Source organism: Gobio gobio, assembly GCF_949357685.1.
Source record: "Gobio gobio genome assembly, chromosome: 11".
In the NCBI taxonomy this organism is placed as follows: Eukaryota; Metazoa; Chordata; class Actinopteri; order Cypriniformes; family Gobionidae; genus Gobio; species Gobio gobio.
The window spans coordinates 17783792-17802850 of NC_137104.1; the positions used below are offsets into that span (position 1 = coordinate 17783792).

The 19059-nt window shown below is 40.1% G+C and overlaps 1 protein-coding gene across 1 annotated transcript in view; it reads left to right on the forward strand.

Moving 5' to 3' along the window:
- Positions 1 to 19059, forward strand: part of nhsl3 (NHS like 3) — a 64517-nt gene that overhangs the window by 44621 nt on the left and 837 nt on the right. Inside the window, exons 3-7 of the mRNA XM_079830239.1 lie at positions 12400 to 12555; positions 12675 to 12715; positions 14780 to 14906; positions 15152 to 15259; positions 15426 to 18992. Of these exons, the coding sequence (XP_079686365.1) occupies positions 12400 to 12555; positions 12675 to 12715; positions 14780 to 14906; positions 15152 to 15259; positions 15426 to 18992 (3999 nt within the window). The remainder of the gene's footprint in view (positions 1 to 12399; positions 12556 to 12674; positions 12716 to 14779; positions 14907 to 15151; positions 15260 to 15425; positions 18993 to 19059) is intronic.

A 19059-nucleotide genomic window follows, 5' to 3' on the forward strand; every position in this document is an offset into this window, starting at 1 on the left:
TGCTAGTGTGATATATTTATAGTCTATCTTCATTGTTCATCTGTGATCTACCCATGAACACAGGCCCTTCCACATGTCCTTTCTCTTAAGCACCACAGGGTCTTCATTTTTCTATTAACAAGTAGAAAAGTTGCCTGTGGTGACAAAGTTAAATGTCCAGTGAGTGGCACTAAAAGTTCTGATTTATCCAAAATAGATGAACGTGAATCTGGCATTTTATTATGTTGGCTGTTTTACGTATCACAGCAGTCCGAAAATGAAATGTCTGGTGAGTGGCGCTAAAAGGTTAATGTAGTAGTGCGTTACAAATGAACCCAAACCTAAAACTAAACCTTCCATTTACATGTATGCATTTAGCAGAAGTTTTTATCCTAAGCGACTTACAGGAGAAGAACAAAGCATTCATCAAAGAGCCAACAATCATTGTAGTACACAATGATAGATTTATTAGACAACTAGATTAGAAAACCAGCTAGAGAAGAGAAGAAATGCTGATTTGTGTGTGTGTGTGTGTGTGTGAGTGTGAGTGTGTGTGGGCATGTTTTTGTGAAATATCAGGACACAAATGTGTATAATGACATGGGTATGACATAGGTATTACAAAAAGAGGGTGAAATATGAGGACGTTCCCCATGTCCTCACTTTTCAAAATGCTTATAAATCACACAGAACAAGGTTTTTTTCACAGAAAGTGAACTGTCTCCTGTGATGGGTAGGTTTAGGGGCAGGGGCAGTGTAAGGGGATAGAAAATATGGTTTGTACGGTATAAAAACCATTACGCCTATGGAATGTCCTCACATTTCACAAAAACAAACGTGTGTGTGTGTGTGTGACTGTGTGTGCATTGGTTTAAGAGCGTGATGTCATTAAGTGCTTGTGGAAGAGGTGCGTCTTCAGCTGCTTCTTAAAAGATGTGATGTTCTCAGCAGTTCGGGTGGAGGTTGGTAGCTCATTCCACCAGAGAGGAACAGATAGAGTGAAGGTTTTGGAGAGTGACTTTTTGCCTTGTTGTGAGGGAAAAACAAGACATCGCTCATTCGGTGACCTGAGCAGGCAGGAGCGAGCATACATTTGTAGTAGTGGGTTGAGGTAGGGGGAAGCTGTTCCAGTGGTAGTCCTGGAAGCCAGCGTTAGAACTTTAAACTTGATTCTGGCCACAACTGGGAGCCAGTGGTGTGAGATCAGGAGGGGTGTGACGTGGCTTCTCTTAGGCTGATTGAAGACTAGATGAGCTGCTGCATTCTGGATCATCTGCAGAGGCTTAAGCCTCGTGCACACCGGCGCGGTTATTGCACGCTTATCACCAGTGTTTTTCGGGACATTTTTCAACGCATCTTTGTGTTCATACCTTAGAGATTTTCACTGGCGATGCACGGAGTGAACATGCAAATTCACTCCCTGACAGTAGATGACGCTTCTGATTTGATAGCAGAAACTCATCGAATCCTATTTGATCTGCAATTCCTCTCCATAACAACTCCCTCTTATCGAGATTTTTGTAGTCGCTGTGGCGTTTGTCATGAAGTTCTTTGTGTTCAGACACCAAAGAGACCAGCAGCTCTACATTCATCTTGCCTCGTTGCATCTTCTTCGTCTACACTCTTAAAAATAAAGGTTCTTAAATGGTTCTTTGGTGGGGTGTATGGTTTCATGAAGAAGCTTTAATATCCAAAGAACCTTTCCATTGCACAAAAGGTTCTTTGTAGTGCAGAAAGGTTCTTTAGACTATAAAATGGTTAGGGAAAAAATGGTTCTTTAAAGCTACACTGTGTGATATTTTCCCCCATCTAGTGGTGAAAAGGTATATGGCCATCCAGCGAATTTTAGTTTCTGTTCCTCTCAATTCCGATTTCGTTTCAACTCCTACGGTGGCCGATTTAGTCCAAGATTAACATGGCTTCCAGTCCGACCTCGTCCACATTCGACACGGTGCCTGTGGGATATTCTGTGCGCAGTGGGATGGTTGGAACTCAACTGGCCTAATTATTCGGCTAGAAAGAACTGCAGCTAATCCAGAGTGAACTTTGATGATAGTAATGTTTATTCAGTCATCCAATTGCAAGGCATAAACAGGTTTGCGTGGATATGTACATAAATGTGGTTTCTGTGAGAGAACAAATAAGGATGGTAAATATACATACACAGTTAAGAACTGTATAACTATACTTATAAGTTACATTTGTATAATGTAACCGTAAACCAGAGCTTATTGTACCATATATAGGCGCTAAATGAAGCTGCATTAAAAGGAGCGGAGCTGCAGCTGCTAACAAGCGGTGTCCGGTTACAAAAGTGTGTGCGGCGCTTTAACGTTAGCACTGCAGTGCGCTCTGTATAACAATTGTTAATATGCCGATCAGACCTGATACATATTTCCATCAACATACATTACAAGCAAATATTTTCTATAAACGAATAAACATTGTTGATAACAAAATAACTGAATGATTATTCAAATAGGTGAGCATTACGCTATTGTATGTTGACACAAAAATACTTCTGAGGTGACATCAACTGAATTACGCAATGACACACTCTGAAACACATCTACAATGACAATAACTATTATTACTTACGGAGTTATTAACGCACAGAAATACCACACAAGGAAAAACAGACTTTTGAGGAATAAACAAGCCAGGAAAACTCCGTATAATTGTTACTGGACGCTGCTGAGATGAAAACTCTCTGCGCAAGCACCAGACAAGTCTGAACAAGTTGACGCGCACATGCGCGAGGCAGAGAATTTTGTACAGTGCCATCGAGTATTAAAACCGGTTAAAACGAGAAAAGCGAAGCTTGAATTTACGGGTATGTCCCTCTTTGGCTAATGTACTTTCAAGATGGAGGGGCAACATGGCGACCACCGTTAGATCCCATTACCTTATGTATTTTCAATGGCATATTATAAACTTACGAGAATACTTTATTACTTGAAAGAAGTAAATATACATTAATGAGCACATATATTTTTGAAAGAACTAAGTGTTTTTAGCTAAGAATAGACTAAAAAAGTTACACAGTGTAGCTTTAAAGAACCTTTCACAAAACAGTTCTTCAAGGAACCCAAAATGGTTCTTCTATGGCATCACTGTGAAAATCCCTTTTTGTTTCTTCCTGGAACATTTATTTTTAAGGGTGTACTTACTTCCTCTTCTTATCAATGTGTGCTCGGCAAGACCGTTTGGTGCTTGAGCACCACCAAGTCGTGTTAAACGTCGGCGATAAATGGCGCACACAGGGTTTGTTCACACCGGGACGATTATCGCGTGTGTTTAACGCCTCGTGACTAAACAAACAGTGCCCATACATTTTTTGGTTTGATGTGTAAAAATTGGCCAACCAATGAGATTGCTGCTTTTGTTCACGTGCCTGGAGCTGCTGAAGTGACAGTAAAACACGACTTGGTGGTGCTCAAGCACAAAACGGTCTTGCCGAGAACACATTGATAAGACGAAGAGGAAGTAAGTAGACAACGAAGAGGAGCTGCTAATGCTGCTTGCCAGTTAGAAAAAAGTATGTGAATGGTTTTGGCAAGCACGTAAATACTGTCTCTCTTCTTCTTCTTCTGTGTGACAAGCGAGTGTCAGAAGCGTAAAGTGGCGCTGCACCACCATACCAGGAGCGACATCTACTGAATTTGCATGTTCACTCGGCTCATCGCTAGTGAAAATCGCTTGGGCGTGAACACAAAGGCGTAAAACATCTCGAAAAACTCTAGCGATAAGCGCCATAATCATTATGGGTGTGCACAGGCTTTTGTCGTGCTGGTTGAAGGCCCACTAGTAGAGCATTGCAGTAGTCCAGTCTTGAAATCACAAGCGCTTGGACAAGTTGCTGTGTTGTGTATTCTGCTGACAAGAAGGGTTTGATTTTCCTGGTGTTGTGGAGAGTAAATCTGCTGTCCTGGATGGTATTAGTGTTGTGGACCCCAGTTGCACAATGATGTTGTGGTCAACTGATGGGTTTGCAGGGATTGCAAGGAGCTCTGTCTTCGCAAGGTTGAGCAGCAGATGGCGCTCCTTCATCCAAGCAGAGATGAAGGAAGAAGCCTATCCGATAGCGCTAAAAAAAGTAAACGTCAGATAAAAATGCATTTGCTCAATTTTAGCTTGCTTCTGCAAGCTCTTTTATTGCGATTTTCTGTTTCACAGGACGCTCCACATCACGAGTATGCCAATGAGCAAGTTTACTGTCAGAAAAGCCATACATATGGATCTGGTTATGTGTTGCAAATGTCAAAATGTATTAGTTCACAAGTCATGCACTATGGCAAAAATGTTTTGAGCTCATAACACAGTACTGTGCAAAGAACTGCAAAATAAATGTATGTAGAAGCACATTTTTCTAATGAGCCCATGTTGTCATTAATACTGTAGTCTAAAAGACCCAAGCATTGATGCTGATGTATTTTCACTCTCTACAGCTTCATGGTCCTGGAATATTCCTATTTTTCGCAGATGTAATATACATTTAAAAGGCCTCATTTACACAGAGGCCTCCAGTTGCAAGGACAGGAAAATCATAACGAAGAAGCTGCTGTTTTGCTTATATTAGCAACATGCATTTGCTTGTTAGCCCCAAGCAATCTTGTATGACCTCTGTTATGAGGATAGTAAAATACTTAGCAGATGGGATGCAACATATGAAATCAGTATATGCTTCATTGTAACACGTTTTATAGTAACATTTGATATTCTACACAACAATAGTCACTTGAGGAGGGGTTCTGTGTTTCTTTTGCAGACATTTGCATCATGAAAATTTGATTGACGTTGTTTGAATATTCCATCTTACTAGGAATATAAAAATATATTTTGACACAATAATAAACACAAATAAGACATCTTAAGAGTCTTGGGTGGAGATTGGGAGTGAGTGTTTGGAAAATCATTGGTTTTTGGAACATACATATTTCATTTTGTTGTACCAAGTGGCATGTCTTATTACAAACACAAAGTGTTCAAGTACTTTTTAACTTCATTGTATTAATACACACACATACTGTACTTGTGCTGTATTTCTTAAAAACAAAAGCCACTTGATTTGCTATTTTGTATGTAATGCAGTGACATATTCATACGTTTCAAGTGTGCCTTAAAGGGATAGTTCACCCAAAAATGAAAATTAGCCCATGATTTACTCACCCTCAAGTCATCCGAGGTGTATATGACATTCTTCTTTCAGACGAATAAAATCTGAGTTATATTAAAAATGTTCTGGCTAATCCAAGCATTATAATAGCAGTAAAAGTTGCTGTTTTTGAAGTCCATAAAAAATGCATCTGTCCGTCAAATAACGTGCTCCACGCGGTTCTGGGGTGTTAATAAAGGCCTGCTGAAGCGAATCAATGTGTTTGTGTAAGAAAAATATCCATATTTAAAAATGTACTTCATTTTTTTCTATGGCTCTGCATCAGCCGTCCCCGCGCCATCACTTCCGGCGAATAAGGTCAAAATACATGCAAAAACGATCATAGATGCATAGACTCCTCATTAGTGCGTGTGCGGATCGGTTGAATGAGGCATCTACGTATAGATATCTTTGATTGCGCCACTATTTCGACCTTATTTGCCGGAAGTTATGGCACTGGGAATACTAGATGACATTCGTCTGATAAGAGGTAAAAAATAACATAAATACTGTTCGGTTTCTTGCAGAAACCGATCATTTCGTGTCTTAAAGGGTTAGTTCACCCAAAAATTTCTTCCATTAATGACTCACCCCAATGTTGTTCCACACCCGTAAGACCTCCGTTCATCCTCGGAACACAGTTTAAGATATTTTAGATCTAGTCCGAGGGCTTTCAGTCCTTTGAATGTAAGTGTATGCACACTTTGCTGTCCACGTCCAGAAAGGTAATGAAAACATCATCAAAGTAGTCCATATGTGACATCATTTGGTTAGTTAGACTCTTTTGAAGCGTCGACAATACGTTTTGGTCCAAAAATAACAAAAACTAAGACTTTATTAAGCATTGTCTTCTCTTCCGGTTTTGTTTGAATCCGCGTTCACGACGCCACAGTGACGCTGCTGACGTAAGACGCTGTGACGTGTTATCTGCGACAGAGCTTCGTTTGTAGTCTGAGGGAGACGCACGCTGTAAACAAAACAACCAAAACAACCATCGCAAAAAATATATATATATAGCAATACAAACAATGTAGAACAGCTTGTTTACAGCGTGCGTCTCCCTCAGACTACAAACGAAGCTCTGTCGCACCAGATAACACGTCACAGCGTCTTACGTCAGCAGCGTCACTGTGGCATCGTGAACGCGGATTCAAACAAAACCGGAAGAGAAGACAATGCTTAATAAAGTCTTAGTTTTTGTTATTTTTGATGTCACATATGGACTACTTTGATGATGTTTTCATTACCTTTCTGGACGTGGACAGCAAAGTGTGCATACACTTACATTCAAAGGACTGAAAGCCCTCGGACTAAATCTAAAATATCTTAACCCCCGAGGATGAACGGAGGTCTTACGGGTGTGGAACAACATTGGGGTGAGTCATTAATGGAAGAAATTTCATTTTTGGGTGAACTAACCCTTAAAGACATCAATGTGTCGCCACGAGCCGCATGGTTTAATAAGGATTCGTATGTCTATGAGTTTTTACTCTCATTGCTCTCCTACTCTAAAATATCCCCATTGACATGCATTATACGACTATCACACTGCAACGGTTGGAGTTAAAAATCTTCATTTGTGAAGAAACAAAGACACCTACTTCTTGGATGCCCTGGGGGTAGCAGATAAACATAAACATTTCGTTTTTGGGTGAACTATCCCTTTAAGTGTCCAATAATACAATGTGGGCATTGTTAATTTAGTAAAAGAAAATACTCCTCGAGAACATCATCTATATGGAAGGCTGTGTCTGCAAGAACGAGATCGATCTTAAAACATCATAACACCTGCAGAATAAACCCTGCATGGTGCTCAACCCCTCATGCTATTATTAGTAAGTATTGATGAAGCTTTCAAGCTGGGGGAGAGCATTACTTTGCACAGTTTTTTTTGTCCAGAAGATTTATAGTTGCTTCAAGGGGGACTTGTAAACACGGATAGATGCAGAACTCCATCAAAGCCATGAAAATAAACATGTCTTTAGCTTCCTGGCGCTAATGACTTGAGGTGGTTCACTGCAGGGCGCTCTAAAATTAACCCGATGATCAGGAGGGGATGGGATGGGAGGGGAGCAGAGCGGAGGAAAAATGCCTCATCATCTTCTGAGACTTTGAGAAGACGCCCTAACACATCAGTACCATCTCCTCCAGTTGTTTGGTTCCTTGAAAACAACACAGAGGCAGTTTTATGAAAGCAACCCATTGTCAGAACGGGAGATTTGGGTCTGATATCTGGGGCAGGATATCTGTCATGCTTTAACAACAAACTACATCAGGGGTTACATAGAATTCAATAAATATAAATCAACAAATGACGCACTCGTTGGCAAAAGTCAAGCAGAGACAAATCAAGCTAATTCCTGGTGTATAATAGTGACCAAGAATGCTAATTTCTAGGTATTTTTACACAATTTATGGAAGATTACACATAGCTAACACATTGTTTGGCTGAAGCCTACCTATGATCAAACACAAAGTAAAAGCAGTCAAGGAAAAATGTAGAAAATAGAAGCTAAAACAGCAGCAAGGTACATGAACCTTCTATTGGTGTTTATCCCAGATTAAGTTGAATGTTAAAGAGTACGCCCTCCTCTGAAAGCCCCAGGCCAACACAATCCCACGTTTATAATTAACTATAAGCATATGGTCTCACTGGGTGGCATATTGTGGTTTCCTCCTACTCGCACCTACCGGCTATTCAATATGCTTGTGTACCTCTATACTTTATGGACACAAAAACTTTCGGTTTAAATGAGGACAGCAATCTGAGAGTGTTGAGAATTGTGAGAATGAGGTGACTTGCCTCAGAACAACAGCTACTGAACTAAAAATGTTCCCCTATCCGTCTGCAGCCGGGAAAACAACTTGTTTATAATGTGTTGCAACAAACAGCCATGTTGTGATATATATAGTAATATGTTTTGGCTCTCATCTCTGTCACTTCTACTTTTGTGCATTATCTGTTTAGGATGTTCCTTAAGCAGAATGAAGCGACATTGCAACATATAAACAGAGAGATCCTGTACCACCACCTGGTGGACTTTATAGAAATATTTAATAATACAAAATATGAATATTATATGAACTAAAGCTGAAATACAAATTAATTAAAGATAAAAGAAATGTAAGGGAAAAAAGACAAAAGCACATACAATTTTAACTGAAAACATAAAAATAAAACATTGGTCAAACATTGGCTAAACATGATCTATCATTACAAATGAAATGTGTTTATATAAACCCGATTGCTAATAGTCAGCCGAGTGTTCAGGTTACGCTTCTGTAATTTACCGTAAATCAAACATTTGTTTCCTGTGCATCTAGGGACACAAAAGCTTTAGTGTGAAGAAACTCAAGGGTCTGGTGGTGGTTTAAAGGCATGCTCTTCAACCCTCATCTCACTCCATGTGCCAGATGGTGTCTTTTGGCTCCCCTGATAAATATTAATGGGATTTCATGTGTTGCAGTTGGTAGACTGAGTGCAATCTGAATGACAGACTGAAAAAAGAAAAAGACGAGAAAGTCTATCAGATTTTTTTTTTTTTTAATCGAATTGCTTAGAAACATAATAGCACACCTCTCGAACATTGGTTGAGGTACCAATAGTTTGTACAAATGTATTTATAATCAATATTAACAGTAATGTTTACCTTAGCAAGCATAAAAAGGATATTTGGTATAAACTAAGAACGGGAAGTTTGCCAGCCGAAATAGTGACCTTTCTTCTTTCTTCTTCTTGAAGTGATGCCCATAATTCTCAGCCAACTCCAATAAGATGCTATTCTAGTGCCAAAGCTAATGCAGCGAGCGAGTGACATGGGACGCCCGATAAACGGTTTAATGGTAAAGCACTGCAAATACACTTGATGCTAGTCTAAAGCACAGCATGATGACTGGACTCAGAGCCGAAGACAAATACAAATACTTTGCACAAAAAGGCAAATAATATGCAGAGAACATTAACAGCTATTTGTACACTTGTATAATAAGTGCGTAAAAGAGAACTAGAGAAACTAGGTTATTTGAAGAAATAGTTTACCCATATATGAAAATTGTATCATGAAACCCAGATTTGTGATGGTTTGAAAAATTTTCAACACTGTTCTCTTTCCCAAAATGGAAGCCAACAAATTTCAAATAATATCAGATGGCTGTCGTATGGTTTCAGGAGTCCTGGAACATAGTGCTTGAGTCATGCACTTTTAGGATATTTTCATGTATTAGAGCCTGACTGCAGCAAGTCACAGTATGACTACGTTGTATGGAAAAGAGCAGCATGAACTTTCTTCAAAACACCTCCTTAAGTGTTAGAATCAGAATTTTCAGTTTTGGGTAAACTACTCCTTTAAAAAGTTTAAATAACCACCATAATACCCACAAAAAAGTTGAAAAGTTGAGCTTTCCTATAGCTCAAACAGTAGAGCATGTCGCTAGCAACGCCAAGGTCATGGGTTCGATTCGCAGGGAAAGCAAGAATTGACAAATGTAAAAAATGTGTATCTTGAATGCAATGTAAGTCGCTTTGGATAAAAGCGTCTGCCAAATGCGTAAATGTAATGTAAATGTGAATCACTATTCAACACTTTAGATGAAGTGTTTGATTCTAGACACAGCCAATGTGTACTTAAAAAAAAAAATAATAATAATAATGAAAGAATGAACCAAATCTGTACACTTTTTACTATTCATAATGTGTACTGTGGGTCAAATCGTGGAGCAGATGCCCTGATCTTAGTGTGGCATGATTCCAAGCAGATTTTAGGGGTGGCAGATTAGCCAGGCTCCCACATCAAGGCAAATCCCAAGTTCAGTTGGTGTACGGCACAATGGGGGAAAACCGCCAACACGATGGGGGACACCACACAGTAAGATGCTGACAAAAGCCGGGGCGAGGGGGAGGACAGATGAAGAGGGGTGGGAAAGATCTGGGCAGCTGGAGGATTGGTGGCAAACAGTAGATCTCATTGTGTCCGAACTGATTATCCTTCACGGGAGACAGCTAGTTGACATCACTTGGTCCGTGTCTGCAAAAGCGGACAGTTAGTCATGATGCTGCTTGGTGAAAGAGTGCATCTCTTATCATTTAAGTAAGAGACACGCTCAAACTACAATGATATCGGCCTGGACCTTTATCTCAAGATAGACATGGTGGTGTTTATAAGTAAAAACGTCCGGTCTCTGTTGTCAATCTTCAAGAAGAAGGGTGAGTAGACAGATCCAAGAGTTTATAGATGATTATTCACCTTCAAACATTAATATTATCTAGAGTACTACAGTTGACAGATGTTAAAAAGGTTTGTGTGCATGACTAGTTACAACATTAAGTTCAGACTGGCATATATGTCACAATAAGTGTCAATACAAAACATATTTCTTTGTTGTAGATTCATACTTGTCCTGGCAGTGTGGTTGTTAGAGGCAAGGTTCTCTGTATGTAACAGGTGGCTTCTCAACACTGATGAAGAATGTGCAATGAAATGCTCATAAATGTATAGACGCAATACTAAAATTCCCGAACAGATAGATATCGTTATTGGAGAGCAAAAAGAGAATAAGGTTAAATTCATTATCTTGCCGTCACTTTTGGCGTTCATACATGAAGTAAAATTCAGAAGCCACTTACGGTTCATTCTTCAGCTGGCACACTTAATTTGCTTTTACCAGTATACCTTTATACTAGGGGACATTGTTTGTAAATGTTCATTTTTGTCTATTACTATCAAAATTAAAAGAATGTTAATGCAAATTAAGCTTCATAAAAAACTTCTCATTTGTAAAACAAACCCCCCAAAATGTGTTAAATGAAATCCACTTGAAATGGAAACGGAGTACAAACCGAGTTGTATTGAACATGGTAACATTCCTTTAAATTAAGAAGTGAGTAATTTGCTAAATGGACTCGTACCGTGCACTTGCCTGCAGTGTGTGTTTCGACTCTGTTGTATCACAATGTCTGCAGTCAGTGCCAGGACACCTGACACCCCCATGGGGTGTACTATACAAAAAGCTTAAAAGTTGATACCAAGTGAACCGTTAGAAATCTGCATAAATGGCTAAGAGGCTGAGGAAAAGATCTCTTTTAAGGGAAAGTCCCTGTTCTAAAACACTCCCATTAACTCATGGAACATCAAAATGGTTATCTCATGGCTAGTAGTTTAAAGCACTCAGGAGGTACGCAAAGAAGATGATAGGGGAATGAATATGAGGCTTCTCACTGTTCCTTTGAGAGTGCCCCAGTCCAACGATAGGCCACCCTCAAGTGTCCCGTTTCTCCCTATTGTAAAGTTAACAGTAAGCCTCAGTGCAAGTCCGACACTAACTAAAGCATGTTTTAGGGATACATTTAACAATTAGAGTAACATTAGGTCACCCAACTGCATGTTCTAGAAAATGTCAGAATACTCTCATTGGGTCAAACCAGATTATATATATATATATATATATATATATATATATATATATATATATATATATATATATATATATATATATATGCTACCAAGAATAACTGCGGTGTCATGTTTGCTGAGAATTTAGGTGTATTGCCCTTGTTTGGAGGATTCATCTAATTTCCTCAGATTGCCGCTAAACTTGGTCTTGTTGGGAAATAAACTTACTTGACTGGTATATTTCAGAATGAAACTGATAGAAGATTTAAAGAAACAAAGAAAAGACAACTTCTTTCTGTGAACGCAGATGCACTTGTGCTGCCATTTGTTAAACAGAGGCAGCGAAGAAAGGGTAATCCGGTATTTCAAGGAATTAAAGATCAAAAGGGATTACCTGGTCACAGCATGAGTGTGAAGTCCATTGCTATGTTGGGAATCCATCAACATGTGCCGCTAACACCTGTCAACAATCTGAATAGAATTAGCTGCCAGAATTAGCAAGGATTGCTACTGGATAGAGAAAGAATGGGCAGAGTTAGATCATTTGACAGCCAGATTTCAAGGCATTGATTGAACCTCATTCACAAAACGGGGTTCGGAAATCGGTCATCTAGTCGTGTTTCAAATTTCACACTGAATTAAATAATAAAAATAATCGATGGGGATATTGGTGGATGTTGGTTTGAGCCTCTAGCAAAAGCTGTCCTGCTTATGCATCACCTTCTTGATTTGATTTGGATGAAATAGTTAAACTTTCCTTAAACTGTGATAGACCGGTTATGATTTGATGATCTCACACTGCATTTTTGGGAGAATATTTTGAAAAAGATTGCATCCATTTTTATGTGAATAACAATACCTTTCCTCTATTTTTAGCAGGCCAAAAGCAGGATGAGCAAAGAAAGCTGACTGTACATTACACAGCCTCCCAGCACTACCAGGAGAATGTGTTCATAGAAGGGAGCAGGCCACAGTATCTGGAGGACCTGCATACAGAGGCCCAGGAGGGACTGAAGATACTACAACAGGAGGGTGAGCCTCATGCTCAAATCAATAACACAAAACATACTGATCTGTGACAACCTTGATGCACTGCTCCCATTCTGGCCTGTTTTCTCTGATGCACCTCACTCAGTCTTTCTTCTATGCAGAGAACAAAAATGGTGTGGACTTTCAGGATGATCAGACTGAGGTAAGCCTAAAGTAAACACAAAATATATAATTCATTAGTCAAGTAGATATTAAGCCAGGGACACACCAAGCCGACTTCAAAGAACTAGCGGTGACGGAAACCGATGGTGTTGTCGCCTCACATCATCTGCGTCTGGACCAAAAAGCCCTCTTGAAAACACAGCACAGACTACAGCTGACTGCAAACTAGCATGTGCGTTCTGCGTGTAAGGAATTAACTGTCTATATCAGCAGGTATCAAAAGTCTACATTTGTCATTCAAAAGGAGAAACCGAAACGAGGATATACAAGATTTACGAAACAAAGCAGCGCTTGCTTACCATTTTGAATATCAGTTATGTTGATAACTTTCTTCATTTGAAGTGGCTCATGTCGGAATGCTCGGGTAGGATAGCAACATTAGATCAGCTTTCTGTCATCTTGACTTACTTGCTCTCTTTCATCACTTTTGCTTTAATTCTCATGCACTGACTCATTTTCTAAACTGAACATCTAAATCGGACAAGAGCCGACGTGTGGAACACACCGCAAAAACTAGCCCGACAGACGCTCGCTGATGGCGCGCCATTGGCCAGCCTTTAGACAATAGTAGTTTAAGTAAAACAAAACTATTAGATGTTAGACAATAGTAGCTACATTTAAACAAATACAATGTTTTAAAGTCCCTACAGTGGTACATCTGGTCTATCCCATCTCTTAGACCTTGACCTCTCAACTGTATATAACAATTAACCCTTAAATGCATGACTGTTTCACCAAACATTCTTACATATCCGGGTCTTTAGCGACCCGGATCTATATCTAGCATGGATAGATCTATACCTGTCGTGATAATATATAAAACTCCTAACAATTACAGAAGAATACAAATTTAAAATAACATATTTCGTTACCTTTCAGAGCTTGGAAGGGTTCAGTTTGAGCAGATGTTTTACACCATCACCACTGTCCTCGTCAGAGCTCATTTCCCAGTACATTCTGCATCTGGATCATATTCGCAATCTCACGCATATTCTCAAAGCTCATTTTCAACGTCTTCAAAACCAATATTTTGATCACCGACAGCTTCCTTCACCAAATCCATCATCAAGCCACAGTGACACTAATATTTGATTGAGTTCAGTACTAGCTCTGCAGTAAATCGCTAAACCATTTCAAGTTTTGCAGATTATAATTATTATTGTTTCGTTTTCAGTCTGAGGTATCTAGGAGTGAAACGTCACGTCATCATTGTGTTTCAGACATTGCCACCTTGTGGAATAAAGGTGAATTGCACTTATTTCGTCATTATAGATTAATTTATTATTGTGCAGAAAAAAATACGTACAATCTTACACACCTCGGAGGGTCGTTAGCGACCCTATACAATTTTAACAAAACAAATTCTTGTTATATTGTTTAAAATGTATTGATTGAGGAATACTAAGAAGGTTGATGTCTAACTTTAAAAAATGAATGAGGAGGAGGAGAGTGAATGACGTCTCGGGTCGCTAAAGACCCGAGGTGTGCATTTAAGGGTTAAAACCATAAGACATTAAATACATAACACAATGAATAAATTTTTTGCAACCTATGAACTTCATTCTTTAATATGCAAACAAATATGTTCTCACTCTCACCGACGGCCCTAACGCCGATTCAACATGCTGAATCAGGGGCAAACTGCCACGACATGAGCCCGACAAGAGCCGACATGTGGAACACACCGCAAAAACTAGCCCGACAGACGCTCGCCGATGGCGTGCCAAAGGCCAGCCTTTAAACAATAGTAGTTTAATTTAAACAAAACTATTAGATGTTAGCCAATAGTAGCTAAATTTTAACAAATAAAATGTTTTAAACTCCTACAGTGGTAATTCTGGTCTATCCCATCTCTTAGACCTGGCCCTTCTCAACTGTATAAAACAATTAAAACCATAAGACATTAAATGCATAACACAATGAATTTTTTGCAACCTATGAACTTCATTCTTTAGTATGCAAACAAATATGTATAAATAAATGTATACATGTTTATAAATGGATAAATAACTGTTTTCTAACGATGACCTCCATTTCTTGACAGCCAGAGGAAGACACAAGCTCAAAAGAAAGAGATGAATCACTTGAGACTGATAGCACTGCTGGGCACTCTGTCATTTCAGCGTCGACTGTCTCAGCAGTCTCCTCGCATGCAGTGCTTACGCGTCAAGGTATACAATGCTGACTTAAAGAAGGTCTTTAAATAAGCCATGCTTAGTGGCACATACTACCTCTTTTTTCCTCTAATGTGTGGTATAGCAATGCAGAGACAAAATCATACATTTGTCAAAATTAAGTTATGAGCTGTCCTGTGATAGACATGTTCAAAGAAAATGCGGAAAAAAAGTTATATCAAAGATTGTGGTTATATTACTTTTTGGTATTTAATCTCTATTCGATCTATCACTCACTTTAGGTTCCACATTTAAGCCCTTGAACCCAGTTAAACGAACGGACAAGACCAAGAGGAGAAGTAGAAGAACAACTATCATGGGCATACCACAGCAAGTTCAAAGAGAATTGGGCATGTAAAACTATGTTATTCTCAGATTTTAACACACAAAAAAAAGTCAGGTTTTTGAGAATGGCATTCCTTAAAACAGCAACTTTGATAAGTATATGAATTACATAACACAGGTATTCTGCCAAAGATAGAAGAATGACATTACTTTTCTTTTTTTCTACTTAAGATATGGCAAGAGGAACAAACCTGCAGCAGCTTTCAAACAGAGAACGTGATGCAGATGATTCATCTGGCAGAGTTGTCATCCCAACAATTGATGGAGAGCTCACTTTAGTAAATCACGAAGGGGCTCGTGTACACCTGCAGAACATTGAGGTCCTTCAGACATCAAGAGATGAGGAGTTCTTGATAAACCACATCCATTCTGTCTATCAAGATGAGTTAAACCGAAAACTTGGGCTAGGAGCATGCCTTACACAGAGGCCTAAGTCTCTTGCTGTGCCAGGGATGACCACTTCCTCTTTCCTGCATGAGCCTCAAGGTCCCGTTATGTCTATTTCACCACAGGCAACGTATTTATCCAAGATTATTCCAAATGCAATTCTGCCTGCTGCGATAGATATCATTGAAATTAATCATGATCACAGCCGACGCAGTGCCAGTACAGTCAGCAAGAGTAGTTTAGCATCAGCAAGCCCAGCTTCTTCACGGTCTGGAGGTGGGACAAATCAAGATCCACTTACCAATAGCTCCAACAAGAGCCATTCGCAATCATCTGAGACCGTCGTCTCCAACTCCTCTACAATCTCTTCAAAAGGAAGGCGTCTACCAACCTTTGCTGCAGACAGCACCAAAGAAGTTTTAGAATTAATCCCAAAGGACATGAGTGTTACAAGCTCAAGCAGTTGGAAAAGTTCTGACAGTAAAGATACAAATCACATACTGGACCACAAGGAGTTGGGTGATGCAGGGGACAATGTTAGAAACAGCCATTCGTTCTCGCGTAGTCTCTCTATAATGAAGACAAAACTACCACCAGCACCGCCTCAGAGAACCTTTTCCCTCCACCATGAAAATCTTAAGCGGAAATCTAGGGAGCGGCTAGACATAAAAGATCTCAAAGATAGCGCACCAAATAAGGAGCAAACATGTAGAGATCTCAGCAGTGCAAAAGATCACCAGTCCACCAATAACGAGAAGAGTTCTGTCCATTCTTTTGTGCTCAGCTCATTAAGAGATTTCCAGACATCTGTGGAATCTAGCCAACTTAGTCCTGATCAAGCTTTTACTGGAAGTCAAGTCGGATTAAGTAACTCACCCCCAAAGAAAACTGGAGAATGTGTTGAAAACAAATTTGATAGGACTTTGTCTCCTTCTAGTGGATACTCAAGTCAAAGTGGGACGCCTACGCATTCCCCTAAAGAGGTTAGTCCTTCCTCACCTGGAAAGAGAAGAGTTAAGCCTTCAAAACCAGAGAGAGCAGGTGTACAGAGCTCGCCGGTGGTTTCAGTATCTTCGTCAATGACATCTCTGTCTTCAGTCACATCGGATACGGTGCATCAGGACATTCAAACCAACACCACCCCGTCAGAGTCATTGAAGTGCTCCCCTCTGCTTACAACAGTGAAAAACAAGGTAACACCCACACATCCAAATATTGCTCTTAGGGAACTGTTCAACATTCCCCCTCCACCCAAGGTAAAAGCCCCATCTCCCCCGCCCCCTGAAACCTGGATTCACAATAAACGCACACTTGAACTATTATGTGGCCCAGGTCCAAACCCCCATAAGTTACATCAGCTTCAAAAACAACAAAAAGATTCATCAATAAGTAAAACTCAAAACACAAATTCAATGCAAATCCTTGAACAAATGATCCCAAAGACGCATACAACAGAAGAAATTGGAGAAGTGGAGAACAAAGAAGCTGTAAAAGAACAAAATGAGTCCATGTCTCCACAAGTGCATGAACAAACAATAGCAGAACCTCCAGATGTGAGGCATAATGGAAGCTCAAGATTACATCATGAACTAGAAAGTCCAGAAACACTTGCAGAGGTCAACCAGACCATTCGTTTACAAGAAGAGAGAACTGTAGAGGACCAAAAGGAAAGAGGTAGTCAAACACTTCCTACAACGAAGGTACCAACTATCAAAGTTGATCAAAGTATGCTGTCACAAACAAACTGTGAAGTCAAAACAAATGCTGAAATCGTGAGCACATCTCCCCCAAGGAAGGATGAAACCAATGAGGAGATCCAAAGAAACTGCCATGTTAAGGGCATTTTGAATCATAAACCAATGAAAACCCTTGGTGTAGAAGTACCTGATGTCAATGGCATTTCTCCACCTCCGTCTCCTCCTCCAGAACATCACCCTCCTCCACCACCTACTAAAAAGATGTCAGCCTCCTCAGTGTCTATACCACCATCTAAAGAAGAAGAGGAGCAGGTGACTTTCCTGGAGTCTTCTTGGCCTCCACCACCACCACCAATGGAAGAGTCTACTGACTTACTGTTTGAGGAAACGTATGAACTTGACTTCCCCCCACCACCTCCTTCATTCCTACATGAACCCCTCTCAGAGATATCTGTCAATTGCCATGAAGAATCACGTGAACAGCAAGCCAATACAGAATTGGTTTCATCTAATGCCTCAGAAATGGACAGTAGTCCAGACCAAGACTCAGAAATACATACCATTCTCCAAAAGAGAACTATACAAAATGGTATGGACAATAGACAACCAGATAAGCCTTGTAATAATGTCTCAGACTTCTCGGTGGACCAAGTTGGCATGGAAAACACAACTGTAGCCTCTCCTAAAATGTCCTTTTTATTACCAGATGAACTTGTGCAAGGGGAAGATTCATCAGAGCATGCATCACCTAACACCCAAGCAGATTCCAATGTGCCACTTGCACCTCCGCTTCCAGTGGAAAACCAATCTATTGTTACCTTACGAAGCCAATTGAGCCTTGTAAACCAAGACAACCGGAGCAAAGAACTGTTGTGTCGACACAAAAGCACACCTATTCCAAAGGAAGATGCCAACATTCCACTTGTCACACCTTCCTTGCTTCAGATGGTGCGACTACGATCTGTAAATGTTGGGGAAGAGCAAATAAACAATGACAGCAAACCAATTACTGAGACCACAGCAAATGAGGATCACAGTATTACTAGTCAGGCAACACCACAAAAGCCTATTCGCAAATCCTTGGCTTTGAAGTCCAACTCCCCTGCTAAGTCATCTCCTGCTCCAGCCACAGTCCCATCCATGCGTCTTCAGGAGGCTATACGTATGAAGACAGCTGCTATGTCCTCCAGTGGAGTACCTGCAATGCTCAATCTACGCATATCCTCAAGCACTGCTAGTTCACCTGTGCCATCCCCTAAAACACCAGACGGCTGTGATTTACACAAGTCCCCTGCATCTACAGCCAGTTTTATATTCTCCAAAAGCACAAAAAAAGTGATCATTGAAACGCCTTCTTCGCCTGAGGTCCAAGCAAGCCTCAAGCAGAGTCTTGCAGCTGAGATAATGCAGGTTTCGGACAAAGCCAAGATGATGATTACAAATGGAACAAAAAAGGCAATCAAGGTGCCGCCACCCGTTGCTAAGAAACCAGTGCATGGAACAAATCCTCCCAACAAGACGGAAAACGCAACACCGGATAAGACAGAGATCTTGACAAATAAACAAATAATAAGGGTTGAAGTTAATGGGCAAAGTGATCCAGTGCATCCTGCTGGCCAGCGAGCACAATCATTAGGGAGCAAAGAGCAAGCAAGTAAGGAAGCATTCACGGGTTATTTCAATTTGTGCATGAAATACAGATGGAATCATGTAAATGATCA